General features: G+C 37.8%; 1 protein-coding gene across 7 annotated transcripts in view; it reads right to left on the reverse strand.

Annotated features, from left to right (window-relative positions):
* LOC124631262 (syntaxin-1A) overlaps window positions 1-13365 on the reverse strand; it is a 39130-nt gene that overhangs the window by 10026 nt on the left and 15739 nt on the right. For all 7 annotated transcript variants that reach the window (XM_047165559.1, XM_047165564.1, XM_047165562.1 and 4 more), the window contains exons 3-6: window positions 7410-7509; window positions 2019-2093; window positions 1658-1914; window positions 110-247 (exon numbers count right to left, since the gene is read on the reverse strand). In XM_047165559.1, coding sequence (XP_047021515.1) covers window positions 110-247; window positions 1658-1914; window positions 2019-2093; window positions 7410-7509 — 570 coding nt within the window. The remainder of the gene's footprint in view (window positions 1-109; window positions 248-1657; window positions 1915-2018; window positions 2094-7409; window positions 7510-13365) is intronic.

Here is a 13365-nt window from a genome sequence, read left to right on the forward strand (position 1 = left end):
AACATTCCGATGCCGATTACCGAATACATCGCGGCTCTATCAACTGAAACCATAGAGTTCAGCAAAGAGTTTATGCTAAAATAAGTAAGGATTGGTGTTATCATGTGACCTGGCTCTCGACGAGCATCGCCATGTCCATGAACATGTCATGCAGCTCGCGGATGGAGGTTTCCAGCTTGATGATGTCGGCGTGCCGCGCCTCGATATCGGCCAGCGTTTGCTTCGCCTGCTGGGTCTCCATTATTATCTGGAACATTCCGGACAGTATGCTTTAAATAAGGTCCCAAATATGTTTTTCTTTCAAGTTTCAAAGTTGAGCCGGGGAGCGAATATGTATGTCATGCGTTAAGATGGATAGAGAATTATGTAGACAAAGACAAATACCCAGTAATGAATAGGTTCTGACAATAAGAGTTAAAAAAAGTGTCAAATTAATTTAGCATAGAAAGTATGTATAATCTAGTGCAGCATATGAAAGTTTATAATGATGTTAGTCATATTTCATAATCTAACTCTCAAACAGGAAAACTCTAACAAACCCATTACTATAAATAGGGCTATTTATATAATTATCAGCCGCATAGCTGAACACACGAGTATCCACCGTTTTTCAGTTAACATTACATTATACTGCAATGCACGCTATCGATTGTATAATTACGTTCGGAGGACACCACTTATCACTATGCAGTTACGGCTAAATGTTCGCTAAATATTACTGAAATGCATAATAAACTATCATTCGAACATAAAAAAAACCTAAGGTTAAACTTCCATGAACCCGATAGACAGTTCACAGAAATACGAAGCGATTTATGGAGTAGCGCTTAGTTTTATTTATTAATTTATCGATTGTGAAATATAAATAGAATCTCATAAACATGGTCGTACGTTAAAGTGACGTGACAATACTGCCAGTAACGCCCCTTAATACCGAGGATGACTATTGCCGTAAGTTATTGAACTGCGATACAATATCCGGAACAGAAGTACTAGACTGAAATGTATTACTATTGTATTCAGAAACGATGATCTTGCAAATAGTAAGTTAAATAAATTGTTACTGTTCAAATACATTGTATATTTTGTTCTCGAGAATACATTTTGCTTCTATATTGTTAGCTGGAATAGGTACGTATAAGTTTGCTCATTTTAAGTTTGTTATGGAACATGGTGAACATTTGTGCTCAACAATGTAGCTTAATGGCTCACTCAGCCTATGGAGATAATACACCTGCATGGTACTTATGATTTTCTTAACTCAATATCGTTCTTCAAGTGTGGCGCAGGCTTGGCAGCGTGTCGCGTATCTCCCGCAGCCAATTTGTCAAGTTTTGATTTAGTGCTGCAACTTGGCACCAGTTACAATGGTAATCCGTAAGGGGTTAGTAGCGCTCAAAGTTTCGAACATGGCGCGAGAGTTATAGCGCTTTTTTACTACAAAATATGGGCTAACCGATATTGGTTTGAAACTGGAACAAAGAAGTTGGAGATTTTTTTAAGTAGACGAGTAAGCCATTGTCTTGTCTGTCAGAACGAGAAAAAAACCTAGGCATGTGTGTAGAGAAATGAGGTAAGAAAACACAATCATCCTTAAAATTGAAGCGACATCAGAAGTACCCACTAAGAAAAGAGAATTATAAAGTGTGGTACTGACCCCCTGTGTGAATACTGCGGAGTTGCCTTGCTCGAGCATCTCCTCGAGCTCGTCATCGGTGGTGGCGCGGCCGGTGATCTCCAGCTGGCGCTGTATCCTGCTCTTGCAGCGGTCCCGGTAGTCCGTCTGCGTGCGGTTGTACTCCGTCATCACCTCGACGAACTTGCGCGACAGCGTCGAGTGCTGCGTCTTTCTTATCCTCAAATCCGCTGACGATTTATTCGAGTGCTCCTCCTGCTCGATGTTCTGCTCTATATCTGTAGATTTGTTCAACTACTATGTACAGCTGATCTCAGATACTGCAGCGACTTAAATGCAAGACAAAGAAAAGCACTAACGCTTAGCTACAAAGTTCACTTACGTTTTAACTTTCCTCTGACTTTGTTGGCAGTTTTCTTAACGTCAGCCATGAGATCTTCCAGTTCATGCTTTGTTTCTGTAACATTAAATAGGATTTATTCAGTAAATGTTAACAAAAGATGTTCTAAATGTCAGTTATCACGAAAATAAATCATCTCTCTCAGAAATCGTATAATAATAATTTTGTGTGTGAATGAGAACGTGCCGCGTGGGCGCTCTAATTGTCTGACCAGTAATCGAATTCGCCATAACGATCGATAGTTTTATAAAGCAGAAACTGGTTTTGCACGGCTAGAAAAATATTTAATACATTCTATCTCTGCAGTGTGCAATATGTGGATATGATTTCCAGTTACTATTGCTTTCACATTCACATTTGATTTCATGTACTTATCTAGGTTTTTACCGAAGATGAGGTGTTCAAAGTCGTCTATTAATAAGGCATGTGGATTAAGAAACCAATTAAATAATTAGTACGAGAACAATTCGTGTTCCCTGTTATTGAACGATTAGGAATGAAGTCTACCGTTTTATTTAATTGGGTCTAAGGAATCCCAAGAGTCAACCGAACACAAAGGTGTACTAAAAATAAACAATCAATAAAGACCGCGACCCGAAATCTTGTACGAGCAGTTATTTGGATATCAATCACAGTCAATGTTCCTACGTGATATTTCTACGTGAGCACGTTTCTTCAAGAGGTTAATCGACTTAATACCCGACGATCCCGTCTAATAGCTGCTTAGAGGGGAGCAATACAATTAGCAGTTTAGTTCATGGGATAAGTAAACGGTCGGTACAGTATTGGAAACATAATAAAGACAAGAGATAACGACAGGGGATTGTCATCTTCGAATGGCTGCAAAAATTGTCTTGTTGTTTTATTAGTTTAGGACGTGCCTCTTTTGTCTATCATAATGACTTAAATTTTTCTTGATGAATGCCATTTGCAAAACTATTTTGAAATGTCATTCGCTCTTTCCTAATAGCTTATGCTAAGCCATATCTCAAACATATATCATGTTCGTTTCATACGAAGTCTCTCAGTATCGGGAACCGGAACGATTTCCTCAGGCATCACCATAACGACTTTTCCTGTGTATCACGTCCCGGAAATTGCACTTCCTCGAACGAGTGGGGGATCTGAATATTTACCCAAACTGTAGCTAATGGATAACTGGAAAAAATAGTAGTAAAAAGGCGCTGATAATTGGGCACGCTTTCATATGCTGCGGCAAATCCCTGGTGCACTGGATTTGGCTTAATTCGCAGCCTATTTGCATAATCTATTTAGCGTTCGCGTTCGAAAACGCGCAAATACATTGTACATAGCTGTGTAAACTGAATATTCAGTTAGCTTTTAGTTGAATCCCGAATTTCGAGGGGATAGCTGAATAAACATATGGCGCAATATACAAATTGTCGCGTGGAAGGCACTTCCCGACAATGTTGTTTTAGAACGGAGTCCCTCGTGGGGTATTATCACCTGCCGGTGTCTAGTATTAGGGATTGTTCACACCAAACGTATTGTCCGCCGCTGACTGTGAGTATACTCACTGTCTGCCCCAGTGTGAACGTCGACTCAATCTGCAGTACGCGTACTCACCAAGCCGACAATAAGCTATAGCGTACGATGCGCTACATGTGTGAACAAAAGAATAGGCTCGTGTAGGTTCACACTAGATGCGTACGCTGAGCGGCTGACTATTCTACACATAAAAGAGCTCAGTATTTGAACCCCCCAATCTTCATACATAACAGATGCTATGTCTTCCCAAGCGCATCTTCGTAAGTTTCTATCACTAAATTCTTCTGAATTCGCATTCCAAATACATTCTCTAGAATGTACTTCTGCAATAAACTTTTCGGTGTCGAACATCGCGAGGTGTCACGTGTCACGTCTGTCCTCATTGAAGTTTGTTTCTCGAGTGTATTGCGGCCGATGCGCGCGGCGGAGCGGCGCTATTCGGCAACTGCGTCCGCGTAGCCAATCCGCGTCCGCCGTGCATAGTCGCGTAGTAAAATAATCGGCCACTGAGAGTCAGCGACAACAGACGACGTAATAGCGTATAGTCGGTTCGGTGTGAACGACAATTTCAATATATATGGAAAAGCAATAAACTGCGTAACGCGCGCTCACAGTCAGCGGCCGACAATACGTTTGGTCTGAACGATGCCTTATGTTCTGAAAGTTAACGCCTCAGCTCGCATCTCTTTCAAGCTCAAAATCCGGGTCATTTTTGCAGCATTTAGCCGCTTCTTTGTGAATATTTGAGTTCATGGGTTATATTTTAGTTGAGTAACTTCGGCTTTAAAAAAATATGTGTACCTAGTTCTAGAAGAACAAGTATAATATATTTTGCCTTTTTTATTTTGTTATAAGTTTGTACTATCTCAAATAATTGTTTTTAAAACACGAAACTACTCATTTTGAGTAAAATGCAAATATACTATCAGGACATCAGTGAAGTCGAAAAATCCTTCAGGAAGATACTCATATTTATGTTTTTTTGCCGATTTTGCATTATACCCAAATGATTTTGAAAAATGTGAATCACGTAGCCAGAGTTCTAGAATATATGAAATAATCAAGACACTGAGAAATAAATACAAAGTACATTTCAAATGATGTAATTTATGTAGGTATTGTAATATCCTAGCTATTAAAGTTAAAACTACACTTACACTGCTAGCTAGATAGCGGAACAATTTCATGCAGGGCGCAAAAAGATACCTCTTAAATTCTTTTTCATTGAAGAAAGAATTCCATTGAAATAATTTACCTGGCCCGTTCCGTGTAGACAACGCAAAAAATGTTCCTAAAAGAAAATCCAATTTTTCCTATCGTCGATTCTTTCAAGTTGATCCTTCTATTCAGTAGCTTTTGGGAAATATTAAATAGGTTCTCTCTTACCTAGACGTCGGCAAGTTTATAGAAAGTAATAATTCAAACTATTTTCGGTAGTCAGCTCCAGTCTAGGTCCTTATTTCGCATATTTAATGAATAGGTTACTTCGTCTAGGTAACACGAAACTGAATTTGCTTTCTGTATAAGTTTAACTTAGTGGAATCTTAAGTGGATGGTAAACTTAATTGTTATAGTACTGTACGAGAAGGTTGTTTAGTGTAAACATAACATAATTACTGTTTTACATACATACGTATTATAAACCGCTTTTTATTCTGAGTGTGTAATTACTTTGGCTAGATTACTTTTTTGTAACTAACGACATTGCGACACGATTTTAAGCGTATGTCGTAATTAAAAGTGTCGGGAAATGTAAAGGTTCACTAACGCGATAAAGCACGGAGGGTGACGTCCATGTATCACCTGCAGTTAAGCGTGTCTCGTTCACAGATCGATTTCATTCACTGAGCACACAACTCATTCATAGCCACACCATCAATCATGACTTATTTGCGTCTTACACACGCCGACAAGTTCATTTTCCCCCCAACTTTCATACAAAATGTTCGCAATATTTTAGCAAGTTTATACGAATATTTATGGCGACATTAGCATATTAACTTTGTTATGAATTTGATATTGTAGAAATATTTTAATATTTCCAAATGTATGCAGATAACAGGGCATACAACTCACAGAGGTTGCCACCCGCGCAATGCGCGCATGATGCGAAATAAATGGAGCAACATACGTTCCCACGGATATCTCGGGAATATTAAAACAAGGCGTTCTTTGAGATTTTCGTTCCGCTTCATGTTGCCTTGATTTGTTTAAACGTAGCATTAAATATAAAACAAACACATTGAATAGAAAAAGCCAATCGTATTAAACGCTCACTTTGTATTAAGCTAAATGATTAACGCATGAATAAGTTTGGAGTGAAAAGGTCTCGTTATAAAGTTTCAAAGGTTACAAATTGGATCGTTTTATAACAATAAACGTATAAACTGTTATCGTGTGCTTGTTCGATATTAACGACAACACCGATGGCTTATTCGGGACTATTTAGGTCGGGTCAATGCCTAATCGTGGCTATTCGTGACGATCCTGCTGAGGGTCCCTGTTGTCAGGTCGACTTCCATAAAGCTGATATTATAACACTTTAACACCCTAAAATATTATAACCACATATTTTTATGAAATCAGGATAACTTCTTATGTGCTAGGGCCGCGGTACCTCTTTCGAACAACCCGCAGCCCCGGCCAACTAAAGGGTAAGAGTTTCGATTTTCAAAGATCTTCGTGTATTTTTTACAATCCAGTAAACCTCTCACGCTCCAGCGAAAGGCACGGAGGAATTCTAAGTAATTAAAACAAAATATGAAGAGGGTAAAGCGAGTAAGGTATTTGAAGTCGAGCCAACGTCACCTGAATAAATTCGAAGTAATCTTTCAACAAAATCAACAGAGCTATCGCCAGTAATTCATTGGGCTACCATAAATAGAAGGAAAACATTTTAGTTTCTGAATTATAACTATTTCCAACGGTATTCGTTAGTATGAAAAATGAAATACATAACATTACAAAGTTACATTATACTACAAACACATTTGATTAAAGTAATGGCAATACATTGAAAAAACAACGATAGCATTGATCGTTTAACGGGAAACAGGATAACAAAATGTTAAAATGTAGGTACACTACGTGCTAAAGTTTTTGACGTTAGTGCTTGTATTGAATGACGTCAACAATAACTGAAAGAGAAATGTCACGATTCTAGAATAATAGCAGCTTCAGTTAATCTGAAGTACCCCCATGAACGCAGACAGACAGACCGCCCCCTCGTCTACGTAAATGCCACCAACTTCGCCCTTTCAATTAGTGTGTGGGTATTCTGCGAGCTAACTTGATTCCTGCCCACGCATAGCTACAGACACCAATACCGATAACCATGGCGTAGTTTATGGAGAAACATATTTATTTTTAGATGAAAAACTTTCAGATACGTGGGCTTTCCGCATATTCTATAAATAAAATGAGATTGATTTAATAAGTGGGTGTATTTGCGGAGGCTGATAGCACTAACCGAGTACTAAATGAATGCTAAGATAATAGCTGTATTGTTTATAGTCATAATGTGACATAAAAATACAGCCTAACGACATAAACGCATGTATTTACGCTCTTCTGAATACGATCACAATGGCTCGCCTGGCAGCCCGTCATGACTTAATGAGAGTTAATAAGACCCTTAAGAGCTGTCATTACGACCACTCATTACTTCATTTATTCCAGCTGGGTAATCTCTCAGCTTGGATAAGTACAACAGCGAATGCATTACAACCTGAATCAAGTTTTTATTACTAGGCGAAAATGTAAGACAGCTCCCCCGAGGTAGTTTATCCTTACATTTATAGAATTTTTGAAAAGTGGAGAAACTCAACCTTAAGAATAGTTTCTTTTTGGAATGGTAAAACTTACTTTCATCTGATTGCGGTGCTGATAGGATGGCACTGTGCTTCTTCTTCACTTCCTCGACGTTCGCCTGAATCTTGTCTATCATCTCTCGTATCTCTTCAACCTGTGGAGACAATAAAAACACGTTCACTATCTGCGCAAATCCTAGCGAAAAATTGCCCACGCCTATGAAGGTTGTTTTTGCTTCAACCAAGCATAATGCGTGGGAATGCGTAGATGTTTTTAAAGTACCTTAACAGTGGGAGTAGATCATTTAAATCATATTCTTAGAACTTAGCGTAGGTTTTTTTTATAAAACTGTAAACAGAAAGATTTGTTTATTTGTACTTCTCAAGAGTGTTTATGACAAGATATCATATCAGGCTGATAACTTATCAACACAATGATATAAAGCTTTCTTTACCGCAGCGCTGATTGTTAGAATACGTGAGAAATAAAACCTCATTTCGAATTATGTAAATTGATATTTTGTTTCTACTTTGATAAAACAGCACGTGCTTATCAAGACATGAGTCAAAATCTTTATCCACACACCTTCAGCGGTATTTGTGATAGAGGCAAGCATCTCTGTTTGAAGTACATTAAAATTCATGAGCTGTGACCAACCTTATCGTTCAAAATTTATGGCGTAAGGCAGAAAAAGGATGAAAAATTATAAGAAAAATGCGCTCACGAAATTTCATTTGGGTATAATAATTTTCCAAGCTTTTACAAAGCATTTTGTCTCAGGTCATTAATTCTTTAACGTCGCCTGACTAGCCATCTTTCAGCGCGAAGTTAATTACCTACTCATCAGGTTGGGGCGATGGGGCTATTTTTTCTGTAGCAGTGCAGTTCGCCGTTTATCTCTGTATCAGACTTGAACGTCTAGAAGTCTAGCCGTGGCGGCGCGACGTTGGTTTGTTGGCAACGAGCCAGCTGATACACCCTGACCTAAGCTACTGGGGCTAGTATTCGCGCAAGATAGGTTATATTATCACAAAACTTACAGCAAGAACTTTTAACAGTTATGATAAAAACGGGCTCTATGCTATAATATAAATTCTATTCCTGTACATACTACCTATTTACGATGAAGGCTGCAAGCGCAAACATCTGATTCAAAAATATGCTCACTTGACAAGTTTTATGTAGACGTGGTGTAAGTCAAACGACCTTGTCCCTCAAAAAGCTTCTGTATATACTTTTTTTGTTTGAGGAAAATGCCATTTTAATTAAGGAAATCATTTTTGTTGGCGAGCATTAAATATACAAACCCTGCTTAATTAGCTGACTGACATTTTCTTCGCGCCTCTTTCCCCTGTCATTAATTAAGAGTAAGCGGAGGGCAATGAAAAATAAAAACAAACAATGCTATTTTCATTTTACTATTTGAGACAATGGGCGACAAAAACGCTCGCAGAAAAATACTGGGTTAAAAGTTTAAAACAATTAACACCGGCTTAAAGCTTGTTTAAGCCATTTGGTTAAGATAGCTAGTCCAGGCCATGTTCAGAGTTAAATTTGCCTTAGGGAGATTACTGGCTATGGTCCAACCACAGAACAAATGCTCTCGCTAGTTAAACTAAGTGCACAGAAGAGAAATGTTAAAGAAATTTATTTGCAAGTGCAGTAAAAACGATAATTTGAAGTGAGTAGGGCGATTCATCGTGAAAACATTTTATCAGGATTCAATCGGTAAACACAATAAGCAGTATTGAATCACCGGAAAGTCTGATAAGTTATTCAAAAGAATAAATTATTAACCGAGAACTGAACCAAGAGTAAATTGTTAAACGTGATATCATCGTCAGGCTTGTATTTGCCTTGCGAAATTCAGGCAAGTTAATTTTTTTATCGTTCATGTTTTTGTTGTGCTGAATTTGGAATTTTCCTTCCCTTCGCCCATATTAAAAAAATAACGCAGTAACACGCTTTCGGATGGAAAATCCTTATCAGTTTTTATTCGAAGTAATGTATTTTATGCTAATAACATTTTGTAACGACGTATCGGTTGCCGAATCGGGCACATTGATAACTCAAAGTACGGTTCAGGGTCGGGAATGCGGTTGTGGTGATAGGAGGACGTCCGTGCCTGGGTCGAGCCACACTTCACATCATGACTCACCAATTAATCAGATTAGCCTGATAACTGATATCGTCCGACCAGCCGATAATAAACTCGAGGTCTACGATACCATTGTGTTGTTTAATAAACGTTACTCGTATTCTAACGACACCCGTCTAGACTACAAGCTACAACCATTAAATCTGCTGTCACTGTAAATCGAGAACAAATCTCACACAGTTTTTATTAGAACGAGGGTCTGAGTAAGGCATTACATGAAAATTCTATTATAAAGACAAGCTTAAAAGAAAGGCTAGCTTATACAGTTAAAACAAACAGGAGCACAAGTATGCAAATAAGAATTTTAAAGACATGATCTATGTCATTAGTTTAATCCGTTTCGTTATTCTGGCTCCACTTTCTACTTTCGATTCGATTCGTAGAGTAAAAAGGTCGCCGCCCGCCGCCACCAAAGTAAAAACGTGATCCATTAATTCTGCGAGAGTCGCAACTGCTAGAAATAGGTACCTATACGTAAGCTGAAATGGAGTTGCAAATGGGGCCAACTACGTAGGCTTCAGCTAGCTTTAGTACTAATATGAGCTATATGTATAAGTCATTAGGTTGCTTCTCTACGTATGTTATGTATCAAAACTACGAACTGTTTCGGGTGAAAATTACACAAACTTAAGTAGCTACACGGGATAACCAGAACGATTTAGGAAATACGGCTTAAATGGAGGCAATATCAATTTGGGTTTACTTAACGTGACTGCAATACCATGACAATACCAAATTCAAAGTTACGCTTCACAGTACATTACCCTCCTTTCTCAACACAATCAATGAATTTTATCGAAGCTATTCCTGAGGAAACGCAATGGAACGTGAACGGAAACTCGATGCTTTGTGTTCTTACATAAAATCCTTGTTTGATGTATTGGCTAAAATCAAGAAGGAACGAAGTTTCTTGTCATGACCAGGCACCAGGAACCACATCAATAGATGTCCTCAAACTTTTTTCATAAACAACTTAAGAGCGCTTTACAAGATAAAGATAATTTGTTGTGACAAAGATAGCGAAAATTTCAGAGATAACAAACAAGTGCATAATGAATCAGTCAGTCAATTCGATTAAAAGTGGGCTGTGCATAGTGATAAATACGTCATAGAAGAATAACCGTGGACGTCGGCAATAAGAGATGTGAATGTGGTAATGACGTAATTACGCTAAGTGCACAAGCCCGGTCGTCCACCACGAGCGACATGTTGGCACATCTCTCATCCACACATAATAACATGTAAATGAATCGCACGATTATGATGAATACCAAGCACAGCCTGAATATTTATGCCACAGTTGTGTGTTGTGTTGTGAATTAAATGGGAACGCGTGAAGAATTCACGTCACGAATGAAAACTGGCGACGACTCGTATTTTTATTGTGTTCTGTATCAGGGAGAAAAGTTAAGGACAGGAAGGAAAATTAGATATCTCCCTGGGGCTGCGGACTGCTTCATTGAGGACGACGCCCCGGTTTAGAATAAAGCATTAGCATTTTATTTTGCTCTAGGTGCTAGAATATTTTCAATTGATTATATTTTCTTTCGCTGGAAGTATTTGCTTTATAAAATGAGTACCTATAAAATACATAATTAACCCAACAACACTAAAAATATTTTTCTACGTTTAATGTCTTAAACAAAACGGACAGGAATTCCACAACATGTCTGTTCCCACAATTTAAAGTAGGTATACTTGCGATAATATCGATTGCAGTAATGGTTCGCCCTTTGTTAAGCTTAAATGTGGGAGTTTGCGGAAAATTACCTAACTGCTTAAGTGCTTAGCGATTACCAATTAGCTGCAGGCACGATCTATTAAGACTATCAAGCCCAAGTATTTTAGTGGCCGTAATTAGTACTGTAGAAGTCTGCAGATCACACGTTTTATTTTTTATTAAGACCGTGTATATTCCTTATGTAATTCTTACATAATATGTTAATAGCCACTGACTCATAAGTTTGAGAAATGACCTTCCATTGTTAACTGACATAAGCATTTTTCTGTTAGCTGATAATTTATGCAGTCGGTACGAATCGAATGTACGTATTCTAAAATTCTGTTGCTACTGCCGATTTATAGAAATAAACTTGCAAATATGGAATGTCTGTCTGAAAACGTAAAAAACATAGAAGTACACATAGAAATAGTTAATTTTCATAGTACAATGTATGAGCGAGCGCTTTTGTTAACGTTATGATTAAATTTTGTCTGCGTTAGTGGAAACAACGAACCGCTTAACAACGTGTGTAAAAGTTATGAGAGCCAATAAAATTATGACCATAAACTTAGTTTTTTACTTTATTTTCATTGTTGTAATAAAGCTATGTAATTAATAAAACATAATAATATATTTATTTACTTAAATATTTCAAAAGGGAAGAGTTTGATATTAATCGGAAACGGGAATAAATCGGTCTTAGTCATTTAAGTTGTGGGTGACTAGGGTTTTGCGGGAAGTCGCTTCATGACAGTTATGAAATGAATGGGGTGCAAATTAAGTTCAATTCTATTCCGTTTATCGCCATTTGACGACCATTGACCTCTCCCACAGGGAGTTAATGTCCGTAGCCACACGCTGGGCAAACCGGCTCACCAACAATACACGACCCTGTATAATATTCGCATTAATACAAAATATAAACCCTACAGACATAATAAACTATGGATATTTTATTTTTGAAGGCAAATTGTGCTCCGAAGCGGGTCATATTTGCGGGTACCGGATTAGCGAGGATTATGTAAGCGACGTCGGAACATTCACAGTTCATCAACGGTGGTACACGAATTAAAACCCGACCAACCCTTACAAAATACTTCAAAGAAAAAGTTTTTTCTGCGTAGCAACGTAATAACAAGACAAAAACTCTGGTTCCGAAAGTAACCAAGTTTTACGAGTATGAGTGTGCTGTAACTAGGTACTAACTTTATTGTAACTTTCCCAAGTTTCTCCACTTGTATATTCTGGGAGATAACTACAACAAGATTGTTATTATGTAAGTAAGAAGTACCTACAATGTACATTTTACATGGTATAATTCAATGTGCGTAGTTGCTACGCAGATTTGTAGCGCTACGGCTACGACTGCTACGCTACGCCAAGTGATAAAATACACAATGAAAATTAATAAATAAGGGTGTCATTTAGAATCTCTTCGTAGTTATTCCTATGACAACGTCGCGGGGTTTCCTATTGATTGTTAGGATGTCTGTAGCGTCACCTAGCCTTGTGCTCAATGTCTATAATGTGTCCTTATTGGCGCCACTTGGTAACAGCTTTACGTGCCTCCCTAAGGCCCAATAAGATCAATCCTCAATCGTACGATAGACGGTGTAACTTACAAATATTGTTTTGTCACTTGAAAGCTTTCTAACTTGCAATATAAGTAGGTATTAATGCTGAACTCGAATAGCTTTTACAGTTTTACCGCTTTCATGTCAAAGTATAAAATATGTATAGAAAGTAGGTCACGCATTATAACTAAATTATTAATCAGAGTGTTATGACCACGATTCCATTTACTCGAGAGTAGCTCTGTAAGCTAATTGAAGCTTTAAGTGTACATAAATGTAATTTATTTATATTCTGTTTTCGCATACCTTGTTTGTATGTTAAAAATCTTTCAAGAAAAACTAATAGAGTTTTGCTACCATCCATTTTCCAGCTATTGCGAAGATTAATGAGACAGTGTAAAATTATGTGCACAAATATAATTAATCCAATTAAAGTAAACTTTTACGCTATATACAAAGAATGTCGCGTTGCGCTGGCTCAATAACACACTACCTAAAAAGCGAAATAAAAAAGGTGGCCGTAGTGCCGGATTTCATTCCAAAAGATTAATCACA

The sequence above is a fragment of the Helicoverpa zea genome, chromosome 6 (genome assembly GCF_022581195.2).
Source record: "Helicoverpa zea isolate HzStark_Cry1AcR chromosome 6, ilHelZeax1.1, whole genome shotgun sequence".
In the NCBI taxonomy this organism is placed as follows: domain Eukaryota; kingdom Metazoa; phylum Arthropoda; class Insecta; order Lepidoptera; family Noctuidae; genus Helicoverpa; species Helicoverpa zea.